This window comes from Aulonocara stuartgranti (genome assembly GCF_965226115.1).
Source record: "Aulonocara stuartgranti genome assembly, chromosome: 22".
Classification (NCBI taxonomy): domain Eukaryota; kingdom Metazoa; phylum Chordata; class Actinopteri; order Cichliformes; family Cichlidae; genus Aulonocara; species Aulonocara stuartgranti.
Genome location: NC_138957.1, coordinates 7,845,955 through 7,870,297, shown reverse-complemented (window position 1 = coordinate 7,870,297; position 24,343 = coordinate 7,845,955). Strand labels below are relative to the sequence as shown.

Here is a 24,343-nt window from a genome sequence, read left to right as displayed (position 1 = left end):
TTGTTTATAACTGGAGTCATGTGGGCTGAATGTTGTCAGACTTTTATTCAAACGCTGCTCCTGAATACGTTTGTATTGCAGGTCTGCATTTTGCCTCAGTTGTGGTTGAAACGCTCATGTTTCCATAGTGACAGTTGCACGCTGCAGAGCGTGCATTGACCGAAGCATCGGAGCACAGAATTAGTGTGGAGAATTTTTTATGATTGAATTATTTGAATTAGTCGATGAATCGTTGAAGCCCTACTGTTAACTAACATAAAGAGTGTGACACGTGAAATGGATGCTGACAGAGAACATAGTATGAATACGAAAAATAAGGCTTTAAATTCCCCATAAACCTGTTTAAAAATCATATAGATGTTAATAATCACTGTATGTGCAACTACGTTTGTGCAAAGTTTTATTCAGATTAGTTCATTCGTGAAGGAGGAGATGGGATACATCCAGACGTATACATACATACATACATACATAAATGCTACAGCTGCTACAATCATGATGGTAAGATTATTATTCTGCCTCCAATTAGTAGTTTGTAAGTTTGTAACATGTTTTTTTTTTATATAAATCCAACAGAATAATAGTTCAGATTTGACAGTACATACGTTGAGTCTTTCTGTTAGCAGGTATTTATTTGCATGTGTAGTAGGAGGCCAAATAAAACACTTTGCATAACACCATTTCTAAAATGTCAAAGATGCAAAGCTGAGCCATTTACTAGAGAGGGGGGAAACATCCTCAGTATCCGCCTCTGACTGTCTACAAGACCCTGTTAATGTAATTTTCCTGTCTGACACAGAAAAGTATTTGATTTTATTGTTGCCCAGTTTAACATTTCTAGAAGAATTCATATAGTGGCTTCCTGTTTTAGAACGGAGTAAGTGGGACCTCTGGTCCTCTGGGAGATGGCTTAATAGTTGCCATTCTGTCAGTCTCCATCCTGGCTCTTCCACTTCCTTGTATTTGGTACAAAACAGGCATACATCTGTTGCTAAGATACTGTAGTGATGCAAATGTCTCTGTTTTGTTCTTGCCATCATTCAGGATCTGCTTCAGCCTTTCTTGTTTCCATTTAAAGTGAAAACAACGCTGCTCTTATTACGGTTCTTTTCAAGCTTCCTGTTCACCAAATTTAGACAGCTAACTGCAGGTAAATAATAACGTCCTGCTTTTATCAGATTTTTTTTTTTTTAGAAATACACCCTGTAAAGCGGGGAATTTGCACCTACGGCGCCAGCAATTTGTTTCTTAAGAAATAAAGCAGCACTTTTTGTTCTGAGGAGCAAAGCTGACAAAAACTATCTGAGAAAACGCAGTAGATTTATTCAGTTTTGCTGTTTAGTTGCACAAATCATTCCACTTGGTGATTAGATGCTCAGTCTTTTTAAAATGCACTGAAAGATGAACAGCTTGTAAGAATCTCCATTGGGCTGATTCCACTCCCTTGTTTGTTTGTTTGTTTGCTGATTTAAAGTGCTTTATTTTGGTGAATCAGCTGTGACTCGGTGCACATTCAGGGCAGCAAGTAATGTGGCACATGCAGGGGATCCGTTGAGATTCTGCTTTGTTGACTGTGCACACAGTACATCACAGTGCATTTTATTGTCTAACTAACTGATGCAAATAGCAGCAAAACTGAAATACAGATGTGGATAAAGAAGAAGCAATAATGTAGAATCAACAATAGACCAGTGAGTTAGTGAGATAAGTTAAATTCACTTTTGTCTGTATACAATACAACAACACTCACCTCAAGGCGCCTTATTGTAAGGTGTAAAGACTCTACAATAATCCAGAAAAAAAACTGTACAATGAGCATTTGGTGACAGCCGTCTGCTGTGAGCGAATGTGGGTGAGGGGATATTTAACTTTTAGAAGCACAATAATAAATTTAGCAATGTAGCAAAGTAACGTATAAATATTGGAACTTGGTCACAAAAGTTGTTAATCCAGACAGCTTTATGGGTGTATATAATTCATATATGATTTAATACTGTGCTGTTAATTCACTGTAATTGTAGACGTGAGGCATGAGTGGAAAAGCAGAGCCGTGTTGGCCTTGGTGCATCTCTGCTCTCTCTGTGTGTGACAAAGGAGACACCAGGGAGCTGATTTCCTGCTTTATAGCCTGCACCAACAAGAAAGCATCAAATCACAGCTGACATCGGACACGTACAGCAACAACAACGATCAGTCTTCCACAATCTATAACTAATGGACGGATATAAGCTGTAGAGGTCAAACAGATCATTTGTAACATTTGCCTTGTTCTTTTTTTCCTCCTTCTTTATGGGTTTGGAAATTGCTAACAGGAACAGTTGGCTAATAAGACTCATTAGCTAACTTATTAGTTGTAAAACCGAAAGAAATCCATTGTTAGAGTTGAAACAATCATGGTGCCGTAGTTGCTGAATTCACCTGCAACTGACCTGAACTTAAAAGTGAATAGTTTTTTGTTTTCTCACCATCTTTCTTCATGTTTTCAGCTACAATCAAGGATTAGTGTCTTGTGGAAATGGGCTTTAGAAGTTGGTATCTAGTTCAACTATTTATGTTTCCAGGCCACCACCTGTGTCTTTAATACAACTTATTTAACCACAAAATGTTCATGCTAACCCAAGTCCTACATGTCATTGTCTTTAAGGTAAATAAATAGAATTTTGACATTTAAGATGGATAATAATAATAATAAGGAATGATTGCTCACATCAGGAAGTAGGCTATGTACTGTTTCACATAAAGTGATCCAGATAAAGCACTCTTTTCAAATGTTGCGTTAAACAGCTAATAGTAAACATTAAGCTAAGTCTTTGTGCAGAAAATATCAGCTCTCAGATATCCGTCAGCTGCTGCCAAACAAAAATTTTTGAGTTTTACACAGAAGTTTCCACAAAAGTCTTTTCATTGTGTTATGTTTACACTTTATAATTCTTCACATAGTAGAATTAAAAAGACAAGTTTAACTTCAAATCTCAGTAACCTTGGAAAGAGTTGACTATTTTTAATAAACAGTTAACAGGGTCGGGTTGAACAAGGACTCAATATTAGTAAGTATTCTGCAGCAAGAAGTGTAGGAATGACTTATGGATAATCTGGATGCATTTCCTTTTAGAGAGTGTTCCTCTGGGTTGTTGCTGATGTGTTTTGAACAGTTTCATTACTGTCTCCGCGAATTAACTACAGAGCAAAAGGAAGAATTTACTCATCTTGTTCAGTCAAAATCACCCAAACCCCATCTGTCTTAACTTTCTGTGACAACATGAAATGTCTTTAATAAAAGAGTAAGAAAGTCTTTGAAGACAGAGAAAAAAATCCAGTGGGCTGGTGTTTTTCAGCCCTCCTGGGGATTTGTTGGTGTCATTAGCTGCTGGTCGGGATTGATGTGAAAGATTTTTGATGAGGAGAAACACTCTGACAGATTTAAGATTATACAAGAAGGTTTGAGGTTTTGAGGGTCACTGCGGAAGAGGGATGAACCTGAATTTTTCAAAACTGAATTCAATGGTTTTGAAGCTAGTGCAATTTTGTTAGCAATGAGGTAGCTAGCTTTCACTGCAGCATCACTGCTGTCTCAGCTGTGAGTAAACACAGACTGCTGTTTCTTCAGACCCGCCAACAGTTCATTCACCTTCTCTCTTCTCCGCTGTCCTTGAAAGTTGTCATATTTGTCGGCATGAAGACTCACATAGTGGCGACGGAGGTTATATTCTTTCAGCACTGCAACATGCTGGGAACACACCAAACATACAGCTTTCCCATTCACGTCCGTGAATAAATAGGAGGATGACCATTTTTCTTGGAACACTCTGCACTCCGCATCCACTTTTCTTTTTTTTGACAGAGACATATTGGGGAAATAAGGGTGCCAAAGCACATCGGGTTTAAATTTCGCAGGCAAAACAAAGTAGCTCACAATTGCTATTGCGCCATCCAATGGACACAATTGGAACAGCAGTTAGTTTATTGAAAAATTGATGCTCATTTTTATACTTTACAAAATCATCTCATGGGCCAGATTAAAGCCATTTGCGGGCCTGATCCGGCCCGCGGGCCGTACGTTTGACACCCCTGCCTTAGTGACTCATGTGGACATGTTGAGGTGATGTCATTAAAATAAAGGAATCTATGTCTGAAAAGTGGCTTGACAGTTGAAACCATGGTTTATATAGGATGTTTCATAAGAACTGCTGCTCATCATTGGCTCACATTGGTATTTTTCTTTTTTTTTATAGCATATTGGCATGTCAACATCTTTCAGTTCAAAGCAGGGTTTCAGCAGGGTTGCACTGTTGACGTTTTCATTTGTGGAAAATGGAACATTCAGACAAAGGCGAGCAAGATATTAATGTTCTGATTGGCTTCATTCAGACATGATGAGACATTTATTACTGACCTCACACTCAAGAATGATCGGTGTTTAGTCTTGTTTAAGACTGCTTTCTGTAGCCTCTTTAATACATATATGAGAGCACACATGCACATGTTAGGCTGGGACTTACTGTAAAAGTATAACTGGTTAAACTCTGTGGGTTGGGTGCCCTGCATGGAGGTTTCTGTTTTTTTAGATGAAGACACAGGAGTGACAGATTTTTGCCAGATTGAACATGATGTAATGAGCCTTATTAATATGTATTTATTTTTATGTAAAGCAATACAAATGCTATCTAGTTTGACTTGTAAGTTTAATGAAGCCAGCTTTTAAACCAAATAGTCTTGCAGTCTCTTTGGTTTGTTAATTTGCTATCAGGTGAAAGAACTGGGGCTGGGGCTGCTGGGGCTGGTCTCAGCTGATATTCTTTACATATGTCATCTGTCAGGTCATTATTTCAATTTACAGCAGTATTTCACACAGTAGTTTGCAATTTGCTTGGCTCCAAACCACCATGTTCTGCACTCACTGCTGACAGTATTGGATGGTGATAAAGATGTATCTGTGATGAGGAAAAATTGATCTTATGCTTTAAAATAATTGTGGGTTAATACTGCTCTTTTTCCTTTTTTTATTCATTGATAAATTGACCAGAATTTAATAAGAAAGGAGGCTATAGAGGCAGAAACAGCAGCTGCAACATGCTTATTTCTCTGAATTGGTTGTTCAGCAGGGGGTGGTTCAGTGGTTAGCACTGTTGCCTCACAGCAAGAAGCTCCTGAGTTCAATCCCAACATCAGGCCACTCTGATGGCCTGATGTTGGCCTTTCTGTGTGGAGTTTGCATGTTCTCCCTGTGTTTGTGTGGGTTCTCTCCGGGTACTCCGGCTTCCTCCCATAGTCCAAAGCGGATAAGTGGATGGATGGATGGGCTGTTCAGCATTATTAAAAACATTTAAGTTCTAGAAAGCACTTTTAAGCTTCCACAGCATCTTTGGCCAAATGTAACACTTGAAAAGAACAAGTCGTTTTGATTTTTAAATGTTCTTTTTGTCGGTGAGTGTTGTCCAGTGGTCAAATTACAGAGCTTCTCCTGGTAATAGCTTCCTGAAATAAAAAAACAAACAAACCCTACTGCCTTTTATCTTCATACCCTCATATGCTGTTCATGTTACCGGCCTAGTTCAAATATACAGTAACTCCTATCCTGTAATATAGTAATTATAGTACAGACTCATTATCTGTGACAGCTCTAATCCTGTAAGCTGTTTGACACACTTTCTCTCTGCTTCATCTACGGTAAACATGCAGGAAACACTGAACTCCTTTCCTGTCAACATAAAAGATTTCCTCTGTTACAGTAAAACATGTTAGAGGAGGCTTCAGAAAGCCCTGCAGGTTTAAGTGGGCTGATGAGACACATATAGGGCTGACTGATGCTGTACAAACAAACTGTACAGCAGGGACCAGTCATCACTCAGATAATTCTATAATTTATGCATCAGCTTTACCTCCTGTTCAGTGTAAAAAGTACTTTCCCATCATGACTCTTTTCAGTGTATTAGGAAGCTCTCGGGAGACTGCAGAGTTTGGGACTGTAGCCAAACCATAAATAGAGGTTTCCAGTTAAGGATTATTGTGTGAAAGTATTGGTGCCAAGTGACAAATAGCTCAGGGACTTGCTTCCAACTACAGCTGCGATTTTACTACCAAGATTAACATTAACATTTAATTTATTATACAATAAATACTTAAGAGTGAACAGAATCCATGGGGTACTGTCTTTTCTCTGATAAGCCCATCTTTATGTACATTCTGATATTACCTGACCAGACCAAAGACCATATTCAGACAATTTTTCACACTCTGCCTAGAGATAATTACATCTGAAATGACCCTTTCCTTACCTCAAAATAACCCTTTTCAACCAATTTGCTTCTCTTCCTGTGATTTTCATCCTTTCATTTTAGAATAAATGTGTGAGGATTTTTTCTTTTTCCTTCTACTTTTTATAAGGACAAATTGGCATTGGTGTGAATTGAATTAAAAATGAAAAAAAAAAACAAAAAACGAAGGGACGTGAATGGCAACATGTCTCAAAAGGTCAACAGCTGAATAAAACTGAAGCTTTGAATTGCAATCTGTAAGCAACGTTGTAATGTCAGCAGCTCAGTAACATACGTTCCAGTTTTCAGTCATCACTGTACATCACTGTCACAACAGCGTTTGTTTTCATTCAAAGGCTTTATGGCTTTAATACCTGGTGGGCCGGTCTTTAGTCAAGCCGGGCTGTTTTTTTGTCCCGGTCCAGCCCTGGGCACGACACACAGTGAATTAATCTGAGAAGGTGCATCAAAAAATAAATGGCCGCGCCAGTGGTGCACATCGCAAATCAGCCCGCATAGACACATTTGTTGTGCTTCTTCTTAATGACGGTATCTTAACTAACAACCCCAAGTACCAGATTCATCTTGTAATTGGCTAAAAATAACTTAGCCTACTGGTGAGAGGGACGCTGTTAGCTTTCCACATTCCGACACTTCAAAAGCTTCAGGAGCTTTTCGCTCAGCACAGCATCAGCACCACGGAGATACACGGATACATCTGTAGACTCGAGACACAATGCATTTTTGGGACTTTCAGGTGTATGGATCAATGTTGTATTTTCTGATCAAACCAGAAATCTTTAATGAGCAGCTGGATTTGTCTCGCATTAACTGGCTGAGTTAATGCCAGTTAATGCAACATCGAAACAGCTGGAATCCACAGCTGTGCGTGTTCATGGAGCTTGCATTTTCACCTGCTGGACATCACTACCTGACAAGTTTAACTGTCTTCAGAACATTGCAGAGGCCTTATTGACAGTATTTGGCTCTACATATCTGTGTGAGCAGATTAGGGTAATCACTGACGATGACTTACACCTAAAAGAGCTCAAAATCAGAAAACGTTGCTCTAAAACATGTTGACATGGTAAATGAAAATGAACAATAATCAAAATTACTCATTCATTCATTCATTCATTTATTTATTCATTTTCAGGCACAACAAATACCTATATTGAACATAAAATACACAAAACAAAAAACAAAACTTGCCTGAAAAAGGAGTGGGACGAAGAAAACTTATTAAATCCCACCCCTATACTCACTCATCAACAAAAAAAAACAATAAACTTCCCGCAGCTACGCCCATCATTGCATACAGACCCATCAACAGCCCCGGGCAGATACAAGCATCTAAGCGGCAGCTCGCAACCAACAATTAGAGCCTTCATAACTGAATACAGAATATATAAATTATAAATTGCATTACCACAGGTAACAGGCAGTAATAACTACAAGTAACAGACACACATACATATACATACATATACATCTACACACACAAGTACATATATGTACATACATACGCACACTTTATTTTTTATTTTTTATTTTGGAATCCATACCAGCAATGGTAAGAGGACAGACATTACAGAGCACACTAAAACCCATCATTGAGTATACTGTGACCAGACCAACTGTTTGTAGAGAAATTTAAATCTATGAATATTTTTGCATTGTTTCAATTGTAAACTCAGACTGTTCCAGATTTTCACACCACATACAGACACACAAAAGCCTTTACGGGTTGTTCGAGTTCTGGGTAATTTGAATTCTCCAAAGCCTCTCACATTATAAACCTTTTCTCGAATTTCAAATCTAGTTTGTAAATTTGCCGGTAAAAGTTTAGTAAAAGCTTTATACAAAATTATGGATGTATTGTAATTAACCAGATCCTGGAATTTAAGTAACTTTGCCTGAAGAAAGAATTTGTGAGTATGATCTAGATAACCAGCCTTGTGAATAATACGCAGTGCTCGTTTCTGTACTGTGACTAATGGATTAGTTGTATTTTTATATGTATTTCCCCACACTTCCACACAATATGTAAGATATGGAAGAACCAGGGTACAGTACAGAGTACGAAGTGCATCTTTATCAAGGAATTGTTTCACTTTGTTCAAAACTGCGAGGCTTCTGGAAATTTTGGTTTTTATGTGTCTGACGTGGGGTTTCCATGAAATTTTGTTATCAATTATAACTCCCAAAAATTTGTTTTCACTCACATTATCAATTGGTACACCTTCAATGATAATTGGTAATTCTATATTATATTTTAAATTACCAAAAAACATTGCTTTAGTTTTATTTATATTTAATGATAATTTATTTATGTCCATCCATTTTTTTATTAATTTTAGCTCCCTGTTTACAGTCATTACAAGATCAGTATAATCATCGCTACTGAAAAATATGTTGGTGTCATCTGCGAACAGTATGAGTTTAAGTACTTGAGAAACATCAAAAATATCATTTATGTATACATTGAAAAGTTTTGGTCCCAACACTGACCCTTGGGGAACACCACATGTAATACCAAGTTTCTCTGAATGGTAATGCCCTATGCTAACATATTGTTCCCAACCTGTTAGGTAACTTTTTAACCAGTTACCAGCTTTCCCTCGAATACCATATCTTTCCAATTTATCCAGTAAAATTGAGTGATTGATTGTGTCGAAGGCCTTTTTGAGGTCAACAAAAATACCAACTGCATATTTATTTTTATCCAGTGTATCAGTAATTTCTTCTACTGCCTCAATTATCGCCATTGAAGTGGTTCTTTGCGTTCTGAAACCATACTGACCAACATTTATTATTTGATGTTTTTCAAGGAATTTTTCTAATCTTGAATTAAAAAGTTTTTCTAGAATTTTTGAGAATTGAGGCAGTAGAGAAATAGGCCTATAATTGGTAAAACTGTGTTTGTCATTACTTTTATATAGTGGTATTACTTTCGCAATTTTCATTTTTTTTGGAAAACAACCGGACTGAAATGATAAATTACAGATATATGTTAAGGGCCTAGCAATATTCAGAATAACCTGTTTAACTACAGACATATTTATGTCATGATAATCCATTGAAGACTTACTTTTACATTTTAATGTGATATTTATTACTTCTTGCTCATTTGTAGCTGAGAGGAACACTCATGCAAACTGAAAGACTACTTACTATGTTTCTCTTGTTACTTCATTAGCCTCAGTGTTCTCAGATCATTCTTTACATAAAAACACCCAGTTGTCTTGCAAAAAATATGCAGGATTAGTGAAATCACACACATTCAAAGATACTGGTAGTTATTGTTTCAAATGCCTATTTCATGACAACCAGGCTAAATTCATCTAAGGGAGCATGAGAGAGATTATCTGGATGCTGAAATGATTGTTAAAATACATTAGGCCAATAATAGTAGACCTGTGCTACATTTGTCCAGCTAGGCAACACATATTTCTGCATAAGAGATACATGAGACACCCTTTAAATAAGCAAATTTCATGTTTAAAACATGGAAATGCAGCCAAAATGGACCATACAATGGCCTCAGTGAACACATCAGCACATAAGTAGAGATGAGGAAACTCAATCACATTAGATATTAATATTACTATGAGTAAATTATATATATTATATATTCTGTTACATGGTTTAAAGAATACAATGTGATAATCACACATGAGAACGCTGTTTCCAGTTATACAAATTTATTTTATTTCACTATTAAAGAAACCAATTATGTGAATAAAAGCTCACCACAAGAACATCTCCCAACCCAGTCTTACAAAGCTGCAGTTACAATAAAAGCTGGGTATGGAACATGAACTGTTGGTGAGCTAAAAAACAATCCTGGTGCTGATGCTTGTCATTGAACGTTTTGGACAGAGCTCTTGATTGAAATGCCTACCGTTGTGTGTAGGCATTTCAGTCCAGATGTTATGGAGTTCAGTTCAGCTAAGATGTATTTCTAAAGCACCGGATCGCAAAAATAGCCGCTTCACGGCTGTTTATATTGTAAGGTAAAGACCATACAATATAAGAGAGAAAACCCCCCAACAATCAGATGATCCCCTGTGAGCAAACCCTTGATGACAGTGTCTGTGAAGGTTCTCAGTCATCAAGGCCATAGTAGTCTAAGGAGCTTGGAAAGAAAAGCGCCTGGACTTCTTTAAGTTAAAGAAGTCCAGGCGCTTTTCCTTCCAAGCTCCTTAGACTTGGTGACGGTGGGAAAGAAAAACTCCCTTTTAACAGGAAGAAACTTTCGGCAGAACCAGGCTCAGTGAGGGGCGGCCATCTGCCTCGACCGGTTGGGGGGGGCACAGCTGTTATAACCCCTGACGCAGCATAGCTTCTAATTCTGAAAGATACGTAAATACCTTAAACCTGCACTCTATGCAGGACACCAAGTGATATGACTTGCAGTACTATAGGAGTCTATGCAGAAACAGTTTTCTCTCTTGAATCTCTGTAATTTTGTTTGCTACTGAGTGTCTGGGTGCAGTCACTCATTTTGGGCCAATTAAATCAAATGAATTTCCATTGTCTAAGTTATACCCCCCACCCCTCCCTATTGAACCTGCGTTAACCAGGTTTAATAGGGAGGGCCAAAGTCGTAGTTGTGCTAAATTTCCTCGAATTCTCCTCAGAGAATTTCGAGTAGCTTCCTTTGTTCTTGAAAGTTCTTTTCCATTTGTCTCATCGCTTCCCGTCCATTCCACATCTTCTTGGTAAGGTCACTAACCTTATTTTCTAAGGCCTTATTTTGTTGTTTGAGTATGTCAACTTGGACATCGTAGTTGTTTATCAGATTGTTATGTTCTTCCTGTGAAACTTTGGGAGTCTGAGCTTGGGTTTGCAACGCCATGTCTTCTGTTTTCATGGCTTTCTGTAAATCACACAGACTTTTCTTGACCTCTTCAAGCTCTCATTCCAGTGCCTCAAATTCATGGCACAACAACTCCTTTTCTCTGTTGATCACGTTAAAATCATGTTCAGAGTCTTTCTCAGTGGCTTTGAAGATCCGTGATTCTCCTTTCACACCCTCATCGTGTGGTTTCAGTTCTTTTTGAGAATCACCACTCCTTTTGGAAAGCTCCTGGAGGTCCGGTTCAAGAAGTTCGTTATGCCTCAATATGTCAATTTCATGTGCAAAGCATTGGAGTTCCAGGGTCTGTCTGAGCTGTGCACTGTCCATTGTTTTGCTTTCCTCATTCATGATCCTTTTTCTTTCTTCACTCTCTTCTAACTCTTTAAAGGCTGTGTTTGCCTGATGGAGCTCAGTTTTAACAGCCTGTATTTCCTGTTGCATGTCATCTTTTTCCTTTTCAAAGTCCCTTTTCAGCTCACACATGCGTTTTATCATCACATCATTTTTCTTTCTTAAAGACTGGTTGTCCTTTTCCATGCCTTTCACTTTTATAACATAGCCTGCCTTTTTGCTTTGCAGCTCTCTGATTTCATCCTGCATTTCCTGCATCACCTCTTTGTGTTGCTGAATTTCTTTGCTATTGGAGCTTTGTGCATCCTGTAGAACTTTATTCAAATATTCCAGCTCTTGAATTCTGATGTGAATTTTTTCATTCTCTAGTTGCAGGTCTCTTTTCCTCTTGTTTTTAGAGAACCCACTTTGTTTGAAGAGAACTTCAATGTTTTTTTGGAGAATTTTGTTCTCATTTATGAGCTCTGTTTTTTGCTCCTTAAGGTCGGCGTTCTCGACTTTAAGGTCACGTATGGTAGAGTTTTGTTGTTTGAGAGTTTTATTCTCATTTTTCAGCTCTTTGATTTGCTGTTTAAGTTTTTCGTTCTCGGCTCTCAGGTTGCATACAACAGGATTTGACAGACTCATATTTCAAATTGAAGTTGATGCTAAATCTCTGTACTAACTAAAAGATTTTTTATAAATACGGTCAACTGTGTCAGAAACTGAAGTTTCGAGTAGTTTAAGTGTTTTCCTGCCTAGTGAATTCTTCCACTATCTTTGAAAGACTGACAAGAATGAGAACCTTTCCCCTCTTTAAAGGTTTTAGTGTGCTGATGTCATAAAGAAGATCAGAGATCAAAGGGATTCTGGTGGAATGTCACTGTGTCTGGTCTGGGCAGTTCTGAATTGAATAATAACAAAATGCAGATTGATGGTAATTGTAACTGATAATGCTTACATGAATTATAAACACCCAATAAATATTATTTAGAAATCCGAACTGTGGTGGAGGTGTGGTCCCTGGCTCAGCCGCAGGGGAGGAGTGATGCAGTGAGCTCAAGGGGGCGGTGCCAGGGAGGCTGCAGGGACAGGTGGTGATGATCTTCCTAACGAGGTTTTCCTTTTTATATAGTCAAGCCGGAGACCAGAGTGAGCAGGAGCATGTGCAGAAGACCAACCGGAGAGTTGGTGAACAGGTTGGCAAACCATGAAAGCCATATGTGTGGTGCTTCAACAAACACTCGCCCAGAGCGATCAACATAACAGTGTGTCGGGTTGACTTTTATACAAACAAACCAAAAAAACAAAAACATGTCATTGTGAAGCTTTAGCAAATACTAGATTGGTCAACTGATGTGCCGTAAGCATCTGTCAGCCTCTCTGACAGTTAGTTAGTGTTGCCTACAGTTAAAATATGTAATTGTGGTGAAGACTTAGTATGATTTTACATAAATGGAATCCACATTTAGGAGCCCTTCAGTAAATCCAGGCCAAGCTAAGAAGATGAGCAATGGGAGAAAGACCAAGGACAGAACACATGGAGATGACTGACCAGCGAGCTTTTAATGCTTAAACCTCGTCAAAGTAACTAGTAAGCTAATTTCATGCTTAAAACATGGAAATGCACCCAAAATGGATCATACAATCGTCTCAGTGAACACATCAGCATGTAAAAGGGAGCTACTTCAACAACTTCCAACAAAACGCAGTACTTCCACAGCAAAATATGCAAGGAAACCAGTAGCTAAACTGAAAATATCAACCCAAGATGCAACATCCTAGCTTTAAAATATTTTTCAGTTTTATTTAGTGCTGTCAGCGTTAATCTCGTTAAAATGACGTTAACGCCATAACTGCATTAATGCGGCAAATCTCCATTAACAAGTTACCACGGATTGCCCCGTGGATGGGGATGCACCACGTTAGCGCCGTTAGCTCACTAACATCACTTTAATGACATTAATGCTGACAGTACAAGTTTTATTATCTTTAAGCTTAGGTTGTACTCCATTGTCGACATAGACAGCTGGAGACTGGGAGGCTGAGTCATTCCTACTTCTTTGAAGTCTGGTAGTTTGTGCATTCTTGTGCATTCATTCATCTTGTGGTTTTTTGGTTTGTTTTTTGTTTTTTACATTTTTTCACATTTTTTTCATTTTTTTCCCATTGAAGTTATGCTTAGCTAGCTATTTGTAGTTTTTTGTGTGTTTGGAAATTTCTGTTACTGGATAACTTTTACCTGTGAAGAAAAGTTGTGTTTATCTTCGGGAATTTGTGGACGAAGAACCACGCGTCACATTTTATTCTTCTGCCTGCACCTGTATTGGCCAAAAAATCCATTAGCTTCCACACTGTATCATTTTGAATAAAATAAATGTAGGTGAGAGCTTGGAGGCAGGTAATCGAAATGCCATTTAAGTAAAGTGCTAATGGAGCTGGACTGAAGTCATCAACATTATAGATGTCAGATGTCAGAAACAAACTATACTTTGACATGTCAGGGACGTTTTTTTTTTTTCTTTTTCAAATTTCGAATGCCTCCATTGATTAATGTCTTTCAAGCTGTCACCATTAGCTTTTTCATTCCAGCATCATCTGCTGAACTAATTACATCACATCTTTGTCTGTCATATCTTTTAGCACAATTAGACCCCTTCACTTTGCAGACATGTGTGCTGTTATCAGGACTTCTCACTTTTAATTTCCTGTCTCTGTAGGTGATACACATTCATTCAGACAGCCCATGTCTCCGTTTTCCTGCGCCACATATCTCTGGAGTGTATTTGTTTTCCTAACAAAAATGAAAGCGTGGAACTTGTCAGCTTGAGCGAGCCTGTTATTATAACATCGCCAGAACAGAGATGATGGACGAGGCAAATGAGTTGTAAAGCTTTCCATTCAGGGTTGTCGGACTACAAAGTGTGAAATTTGAAATGTGTTTCATCTTCTTGGAGCTTCTGTGTTGGATGTTTTTTTTTTGTTTTTTTTTTGAACCGCTGTTTCCCGTTGTGGCCAGATTAGATCATGTCCCACCATCTGTTTATGTATGACCCATATAGTGCTGTCCCATGGTTTGCTGATAAACTGCTGAGCCTTTAACAGAAGATGGGAAAACAAGTGAAGGGTCCATTTCTTATACAACTTGACCTGGTGGTTGTACTGAGATTGTATGAAGGAATTTTACTGTGAATGTCAGGCTGTGAGGTAAAGCAACGTCGATGAAGTTCTGGTCACGAAAAACAAGATTATTAACACAGAAATAAAAAGACCTTTAAACTGAAATAAGTGTTGCAGTCTTGCATGAAATCTTAGTATCCATCAAAGAGCCAGTATAAAGAGACAGACAACAACACTCGATCTATATCTAGCGCCAGTTTAGAATTGCTTGTTAGGTTAACAAGCATCTTCAGAAGAGAGCAGTAGTACTTGGAAAATAAAATACATGGTTATAGAATTACCATTGCATTCAGCTTTTTATTCAATGAGCCTTCCCTTTAGCTACAAGTCTTCCTATTTAATGTATTGCAGTACTTTTCTTACACTCTTCATCAGGTTTGTCTGGCCTCTATGGTTTTGCAGCTTTATTAACATTTGTGTTGGGAGTGTTCTAAATCATCAGATTCTTTCTACAATGCACTCCAATTCAAGTGATAAAACATTTTTTTTGGTTCCACAATGGCTTCCACATAAAGTTAATCAGGAATCAGTGAAGTAATCAATAAATAACCTGACCTACAAGCAAAATGGACAATAACATTAATGTCAATTAAATCCCATCAATATCCACTCCGGTCTTGGAACAATGGAGAACAAGAGCCTTAAACTATCATTTCAAAGGGAACATGCATACCCACACCCATACACACTCATTAAAATGTGCTAAGAAATATTCTATTCTATGTCCAAGTAGATAATGGAAGACAATGACCCCTCCACACACAGGAGTCCCTCAGCTGAGTCTAAAGATTGGTCTTTTGAAATTTCCTGAGGATAAAGGAGTGATTAAATGGTGTCCTCTCATTAATCAAAGGATAGATGTGCAGTAGAGCCTGCAGTCATGGCTTTCTTCTCACTGTGCCCACTGTGTGATATCAAAGAGGTGCTACAGTCTGAGAGCTGATTAAACATGAATGAAACTCAGTGCTGCAAAATGCCCCGGACCTACCAAGAAGTTCAAGCTCATTTTGTTCTCTCTCACTGTGACTATCCTGCCTTACTCATTTTGAACTGAGTGACTTCAGTGTTTAATGAATGCACTACTAAATCTTAAATTAGGACGATTTATGATCCGGAGGGCCTCATGGCGTCACCTTGCTATTTACCATTATCCTCAGTTAAAGTTGAAAGATTTAGGGTAAGCCATCAGGGATATCCTCTAGTAGTGTTTCATCTCAATCTGTGAATAGCTCAATGTTGAGAGCAGCCTTTTATTGAGAATTACCTTTAGGCTGTTAAACAAGTCTTTTTGAAGGCTACTGATAATAAAGCAAGTCTTTTTCTCTTTACTTACAAAGACAGCTCCATGCAATTTGCTTTTTTTTGCAGTATTTCCATCTTCATTATCTTCTGCTGCCGTGATGACCTAGATTCCCCTTAGGAATTTTTAATTTGACGTAAAACATTTTCTCAAATTCTTCTGTATTGAATTAGGAAACCACGAATAAAGTTTGATTGTGCTTGACACAAATCCCCTTGTGTTTTGTTTGATTTGTAAGCTGCTGAAAGTGCTGGGAAATGCCAAAAGTCTCTTGAGTTTTTATGCTCTTTTTTTTTAAACAGATATTCATGTTTGCCTGCAGACAGAGATACAACTTATAGATATGGGGGAGTAAGAGAATAATTCTACCAACTTATTTAATTGTTGTTATCTAAATTGTGATTCTTTAAAATATAAAATTAGAAACCAATTGATCTCTAGTTTTGTATACAAGTTCTACTGAGGATTACCATAATTCACAGGTTTCATATGAACTTGTGTAACTATGTTGCATAAGCTTTTTTGCCGATTTATTACAAAAAACCTCTAAATCAGGTCAATAATTTTGGCTACTTACACTTACCTCACTTTTGCTGAATTGAGTCCTTTGATGCTTCCAGCAGAAAAACAAGAAATGTTAAAAATAATAATAATTAGCACGATCTCCAAACACTATTAATAAACTGATAATCAACGGAAGAGTCAACACTCACTGTTTAGCTAGCTTGACAACTTAGCTTTCATATAGGTTTGATACAGTCAGGTTAGCTTAACCAGAAGTTCCAGTTCAGAGATTAAAATATTAATAATGTACGCTTAAAACCTTAATCTTAAATAAAATACAGAACCACAGTATCAGATTTTCACAACACAGTTATCATGACCATTATTACAGCAACTTTAAAAAAAGGACACTCAGGCTTTTCCAGCTAACCTTTTCAGTGTCAGCAGAGCGAGTTGCTCTTGTTTGTTTTCTCTTCCTCTGGAATTTTGGTTGTCACTAGTAACTATACACTGTGTCACTGCAATCCTTTATGAAAGGTGTTCGTTGTGTGTTACTGCAGGCAGTAACTAGCATTAAGGTTTAATATTGGCACATATGTTGTAGTGTTAGCTAACTTAATACTAACATTCAAGAGATTCAAAGTGTTTATTGTCATGTGTGCAGAAGAAATAGCAATTCTCTGTGCAATGAAATTCTTCCTTTGCTGTTCATACACAAATCCCAAGTTAGGTAGGTTTGAAGGAACAAGATAAATAAGGATAAAAATAAGACAAGATATTAAGATAAATAAAGATTTTAAAAAATAAGGATAAAAATAATGAAAGATAAATAAGTACAAAAATAAATAAGTGAAGACAAGTGAGGTATGATGATGTCGATGTAAATGTATGTACAAAAGAGCTTAATGTGCAAAATGAACTTAGCGTGCAAAGTGTCCTGATGTGTAAATTGCAGTTGAGGTAGGTCAGCTGTTCAGGAGTCTGATAGCAGTGGGGAAGAAATCGGTATTTAATTTAGTCAGATATAGCAGCGACAGTACAATCTTCCTTTTTCATAGCTGAGTCACAGACCACATGCTTCTAGGATTTTTCACAGCTTTCACAATAATTTAATAAATGTTTACAAACAGAAGTATTTAAATGATAGTTTATAAGTTCTGCATGTGAAATAATTATCCTTATGTAAGAGTTCACTCACTGAACTCAGCTGAAGTAAGCAAGTTAATTATTCAGGTGACATGACAGCTACCCTGCTTGAATATTCTTCACTTTGGTCGTTGCTGTACACGTAAACATTAATATTTCATTCTCATGTAAGTTTCTGCTTTGTAAAATGAATTAAGCTAATATCGAGTGTTTTTGCTGAGACCACATTTCAGTATTGCAATGTGGTGGCACTGCATGTGGAGGGTGGGGAGGCGGCTGCTGTTAAGTGATATGTTGTTTGCGAGCAGCAGGCACCCTGGGAAATGTTTCACATAATGGTGCATGTCCCCCTTTTCTTAGTGGATGATTCTGATGCCACAGCAATAAACCTGAGGCACGTTGTTGAAATGGGTTTATCAAATGGGCCGCTGATGTTAAAGTAAAGGGCATGCTGCACAGTATGGGATGTATTGTGCCTCGGAGAACTGAAACGGATTTTTGTGCAGTGTTACTTACTGTAATCTTTGTGCTGACTTTGTGCTGTTGCAGGTGAATAAAGCCTACACATCATTTTTTAACCTAAAGGATTTCCTTATGCATTCTCAAGTATTCATGAAGCGTCTTATGGCCTGGCCTGCTCTCTCAGGCACTGTTATATGTTTTTAAATTAAATGTCTAACATATAGACACTAATCTGTCTGGAAGTAGGTTTCATTATCTGACATTTTAGTTTAATATCAACACTAGAAGCTTTTTTGTAATGTTATGTACATTATTTAAGATAACATAGATAACGTATTCATAGCAGGCCATACAGGCATAAAGTATTTCTGACACTGGAGACAAAGTAGCAGTCATTAAAGAAATGTGTTGTAAGCCAAAAACACTGCTTAGAAGTCTTTAATGCCAGATCTACACTGGGCCATATCATACCATTCACGGTAATACTGGTGTAATGTTAGGCAATGATAAGAAAATGAAATATCATGATAGAATATGGGTAAAACGCGCATGCCCACTGCCTTTGTTTTTATAAGCATATGTCAGAAAAAGCATTGCGGCGACGGAGAATGAGAAGGGCGAAAGAAACAGATGAACCAGAATTGGTTTGTAAACATAATATTACCGTATTGTGTGTGTGTATAACCTCTTTTTAAGTTTAGTGGATATTATACATGGTTATGCTGAGGATATGTCGGCCAGTTTCCACTGGAAATGCCTGCTGGTTAAACTGTCAGCAAGGAATTTGCATTTGCACTGTTACATTTTTATATAACTTTAATGCACATAAAAAACAGCTGCTTGTTTAAGTGAAAATACATTGATGGGGTTTTTTGCACTAATAAAGTTTCATTTATATTTTCAAATATATATCCTGATAAATATTTTTGGCCATATTGCCCTGCCCTAATATATAGCATCCTCAGCACATTTGCACAGCACTACTTGTACTTGTGTCTACTACCCGTATAGAAATCTGAATTGATTAAAAAGTCATACATCTGTTCCATCCGACACTGTTCCATCAAGTGATGTGTCCTTGTTGTTATAGACTGTATATACAAATTTATACTGTAATAGCTCTGGAAAGATGTTCATTAATTCAACACACAGCAATGCCTACAAATTCTGGATTTGACCTTACATACATTTTCTACAAGAGTATAATGGATTCATATAGCAGCAGAAAAAACAACTCTCAAACTGTACATTAACAGCACAAGTGTGAATGTGATAATATTGCTACCACATTTAAAAATTTGGTTTGTAATCTAGTAGCTCCATCTCCTTGCTGATTCTTCTTCAGGCCTCAGGCACAAAATTCTAGCTTTACCTTTCAGCAATAGACACCAGGAAGGTTAGCAGTTAAAAACAGTGAATCAATGCCCATCTGGTCTATTCTTATAAAGCAGCAATCTGTTTATCGGTCCAATGGAGCTTGTTTTTTGTTTTTTTAATATATGTTCTGTCAGTTTAGTGGTCCGCCTTAAGAATTCAGCTCAAAGTGCAGTTGCTGAAAATGATTAGTTTTGTTATGCTTCAGTTGAGAGGTATATGTGATGTTAATCTCTGTCAATGTCTTTGAGTCCCATTAAGAGACGTCATGGTTGATGTAAATCTCTATAGATTATAGATGTAGTGCACCTGTGTAGAAGTTTACATTCCAGAGTCCAGTAGCTTGTAAGGTAAGATAGTATTGTTGTCAGTTCCTCAGCAGCACTATCACACAGTACAGTTGTGCATCCTGATCAGTTAACAGTGTATTAGCACAATATCCAAATTGATATTTAAAGCATAGTTGTTCAGACCAGTTTTTTATGTTTGTTTTAATATAAAAGTCACCTCATAAGCAATGTAGTGGTTTTGTTTGGAACAAGTGAGTGTTTAAAGATAATGATGAGAGCCATTTGGAAAATATCACAATATTCAAAGGGAAACAAAGCACCTCTGCTAGCTTTTGAAGCTATTAAAGAATCAGAATCTGATTTTTGTTTGTTTGTTTAATCAAGCATGTCACAATACGGCAAATTTTCTTCCAGCTGTGGGGGTCTCTCTGGTGATACAATGAAACTGAAAGATTTAAAACATCAATGTGAAACAGGGAACTAAAGCATAGACTCAGCAAAGGATGTTGTTTAAGTTAAGCTGAGTTTCAGGCAGCGCACATCCCTCGAGCAAACATTGTAGCTAAACTTCACCACATTATGCAGACTTCAGATAAGCACATGCATGCGTTACTCATCCATCAACCCGTCTGCTTTGTTTCTGTCCAGTATGACTGATAAAAGTGTCAAACTGCATTCAGTGCTGTTAAAGGGTCGTAAAAGTTTGCCGTTAAATGTGGTGAGCACTGAAACCCAGGATATATTTGAGCACTTTAGTGGCATCATTGACAGACTTGCAGAAAACTGCAGTGCCATATATATAAATGCCTGTGTCTGAAAATACTGCAAGTCACGCAAATTTACTATACAGATTGAATATACTTCCAGCTCTCAAAGTTGGGTAAAGGGACTACATACTTCATTATAACTGGTGTAAAACGTGTGCCTCGGGATATATTACCGGCTGTGTAAAGCAGCACACCTTGATGAATTGGAGCCATGCTGTGAAAGGCTTTTTTCTGTTCTGTATCTAAATAGAATAATCATTCTCTCCCACTAGTTCTGCTTCCCAGCATTCATTTGTCATCTCATGCTTGTATCATTGCTAAATTTCTTGGGATGGGTTTGTTTCCAGCATCAGCAGTTAGAGCCTGTTGTTCCTGGCACCCAAGATTCATTAGAGTAAAATTGTTTGTCAGGAGCATCAAGGAAATCATGCTGATTCCTGCAGACGTCATTGCTTTCTCACACATTGCATGTAAGCGCACTAAAGGAGGAAACACTAGCTGGCTGATGAATGTGTTTGTTAGTGTTCCCTGATGATGACGCCTTTTGTTGTGGCCCCAGTCCTTTAACTATTTGCCAAATCATAGTCCCATGGAAAACTGGAGAATCCCCAGTCTCAGCACTATTTTCAGATGTTCCTCATTCCAAGAGACGGCCGCTTCACTTTGTAGTCATCACTTTTTGTTCTTTCTTTGACAAAGTGCACATTTTCCTCCAGGGGAAAATGTTTTCCTTGTATGTTCTCTGACAGCTCTGGATATTCAGACTGCAAAACTCCAGCATGGTGATGCTTTAGACCCGGGCTGAGGAAACTATCCCGGCTGATTACGTTGTTTTCTCATCTGATTATTTCAATTCAGGACCCAGGAAACCCATTTGTGAAGCTGTAAAGGGTTGTCTCGATCTAGTACCAGAACTCTTTGGAAAAAGTTTAGCTTCTATTTCAGAAATCATCCGAAATGACGTCAGTGAACTGGTTACAGCATCCCCGCGTCTGCCAACCCAGCCAGTCTGTGATGCTTTATGCAAAAGAGCCACAGGGGGAAGAGAGGCAAAAGATCTAACAGTCCAACTCGTCAGAGCTCTTTTTTTTGTTCTGTTTTTTGGAGGCAGTTTGTTTCCCTCTGGAGGATTTGTGGATTTCTGAGTAAATAAGCCAAACGTCTATAGAGGACCTATAGGGATAGAATATTAATTTAGTTTAATCCAATCCAAATCCAAAGAGAGTTGTATTTTCTTTTACTTGATGGTTATGACTAATGCTAATTATTTAACCATCTGTGACAAAAGCCTGGGGGTTGGTCGAATTGTTAGTTTTGCTTGTGAAGGTTCCCAACTGAATCTTTAGAATATGAAGCGAAGGTTCCTCAGTGATTCTTGTCTTACCTGCTGTAGCATAAGCTGCACTGGAGCGCACCTTTATGAAAGCAACGGAGATAAAGTCGTCAGAAATCTTCAGATCTTTCTTTGATCATATGACATTTTCAGTCGACTTCAAGAGAATGTGATGAGGAGCACACAGAGGTAGTTCTTCAAATTATTTGACAGCAAACATGCTCTGTGACAGAGAGCCTGGAAAGGTGTCATGTTTTCAAAGTGTCTTCTGTTGAACTTGGTTGTAAGCAGTAGCATTAGCAGCCAGAGCCCGACGTTTTCTCATTAAAGCACATAAGGCTGTATCAAATTCTCCCAGTATGAGGAAGCGAGGTCCTTGATGATTGCATCATGAGGAAGTAATGATAAAGAAGAATCAAATAGTTGACTATGCAGTAACCCGTGAGAAGTATTTAGCATTCTAACAGACTTTCAAGTAAATGTTTATGTAAATTGCAAACTGTCTTGTTTCCACATCTCCCCTTCTCAGGCTTTGGTGCTTTTCCATGTCTTACATGATAAACTTTTAGGATGGTTTTAACTACTTTAAAAAAAAGTGTTGTGGGGATTTTTCACTTTCTTCCAAATTTTCCTGAATTAATTAAGAAAATAATGAGTCAGCTACTACATTTACACCTACTAGATTTTACACAGGAGAAAATGTAATGACTCTGGAGCTGGGTGTAGGAGGGTCTGTAACAAAACAACTCAGAGAAGCTAAGAGGCATAGGATGAAAAGTGGGGCAAAACCCATTGGGGCCCAGCTTTATAAGAATAAACCAGATCAGCCAAGGACAAAGCAAGATAACTGAAACCCAGGTGAATAGAATAAAGATTGGAAAGCTGCTGGAAAGCTACATCCTAACTTGTGATGTACACGGAAACCCTTCCCAACGCTAAACCACAACCTTCCACTTAGAGCTGGGCGATATGAGATTTTTTCATATCACGATATGTTTTTTTCATTTCAGGCGATAACGATATCTATCACGATATAAGCCAAATAACTATATTTGTAAGATTTAAATGTGCCGTTGCTCACAAGTAAAATGTGAAATAATCAGCAGCTTGTTTTTATTTAAATATTTATTTCCCATAATAAGTTCAACAGGGTAGATGTACTTAAGGGAACATGAGACTTTTTCAGATAAATAAAGGCAAATATTGCAAACTACACAAAAGGCAGCCACTAAAGCGTTTAAGTTTCAAAATAGAACAAACAAAACAGACTAAATTGTCAATTCCACTTAGAAACAAAATATTAATTCTAAAAATAAGTCTTAGTTTGTTTTACAGAAGAACAGACAAAACTGACTAACTTTTGTCAATATCAAATAAACTGAGAACTAAAAGGAAATTCTCAATCTTTCCTTGTTGTATAGCTTAGCTTTTCAAACAGTTTTAACAGTTACTTTAGTCTGACAAAAGCCGAATGACGAATTAGCGCTTCCAGTCAGAGACTGAGGCTCCACACGTACACGGGTATTTTTGAAAACGGCGATTTTCCGTTTTCGTTTTAAAAAATAATCTCGTCCACACATAAAGGCAGAAATGAAGGAAAACGCTGCTAGGAACATGCCAAAGCAGCAGGTGGTGCTAGATTCCTAACCGTGCAGAAATGTTGGCCAATCAGAAGTCTAGAAGCCTCGGTGGGAAAAAGTAAACAAAGCTGGGGCATAGAAGCAGAACCGAGTCGTATGTGTGGAGGGACAGTAACTGTGTGTATATGTAAGCATTTAAACACTGCAGAGAGTAGAATTAACAGTAACAGTATTGTAGAAATTCATTTCACCGAAACAATAACGTGGCGCAGTGTGACGCATGCACCGGTTTATTGTATTTCCAGACTTGCTTTCGGCACAATTTACAGTGCACGCTACTCTATTTTTTGTCAGACTTGAAATAGCCGAAATACCTTCACACTACGGAACTTCTATGGCTCTTCCGTTCGACAATCTCTCCGGCATTGGAACCATCATCTGTTTTCTCTTCGGTCACGCTCGGTTGATTTTTCTAGTCGGCACACTCATTTCCTCCATTACGCGCTGGCTCCATTACCCGCTGGCTACTTCCCAAACAAACACACGTGCGGCTTGGCACTTGTGCTGTACGTTACAAGTCACGCGACGTGACGCTGCGGCTGTGATTGGTTCGGCTCTGCGCTACTTAATTTGGATTGGCTGACCTTTTTTTTTTTTTTTTTGAGGACAAGAGCGGCGAGGTCTATCGCGATAGCTTAATTTCTCTATCGAGTAAAAGTTATATCGCGATACATATCGTTATCGTTCTATCGCCCAGCTCTACTTCCACTCCATTCAAGTCATTACGGGCTGTGTCGACCCGATGTGTAGTTACATTTCTCGGGAGGTGCACTTCAGGTTACGGCACTGGGTTAACAGCAGTTTCTGGTTACGACAGAAATTTCTCTTACAAGTCTAAATCAGGCATAAGCCAGCTATGCAAGAAACTGAAACTAAACAAGGTAAAACAACGAGGAACC

At 38.0% G+C, this 24,343-nt stretch overlaps 1 protein-coding gene across 4 annotated transcripts in view; it reads left to right on the top strand.

Moving 5' to 3' along the window:
- ctdp1 (CTD (carboxy-terminal domain, RNA polymerase II, polypeptide A) phosphatase, subunit 1) overlaps positions 1–24,343 on the top strand; it is a 96,337-nt gene that overhangs the window by 47,569 nt on the left and 24,425 nt on the right. The window contains exon 13 of one of the 4 annotated variants that reach the window (XM_082520708.1): positions 14,169–14,687. The exons of the other annotated variants lie outside the window; for them this stretch is intronic. Coding sequence (XP_082376834.1) covers positions 14,169–14,172 — 4 coding nt within the window. The 3' untranslated portion in view covers positions 14,173–14,687. Of the gene's footprint in view, positions 1–14,168; positions 14,688–24,343 lie in introns of those variants that run through there. 4 annotated transcript variants of the gene reach the window in all.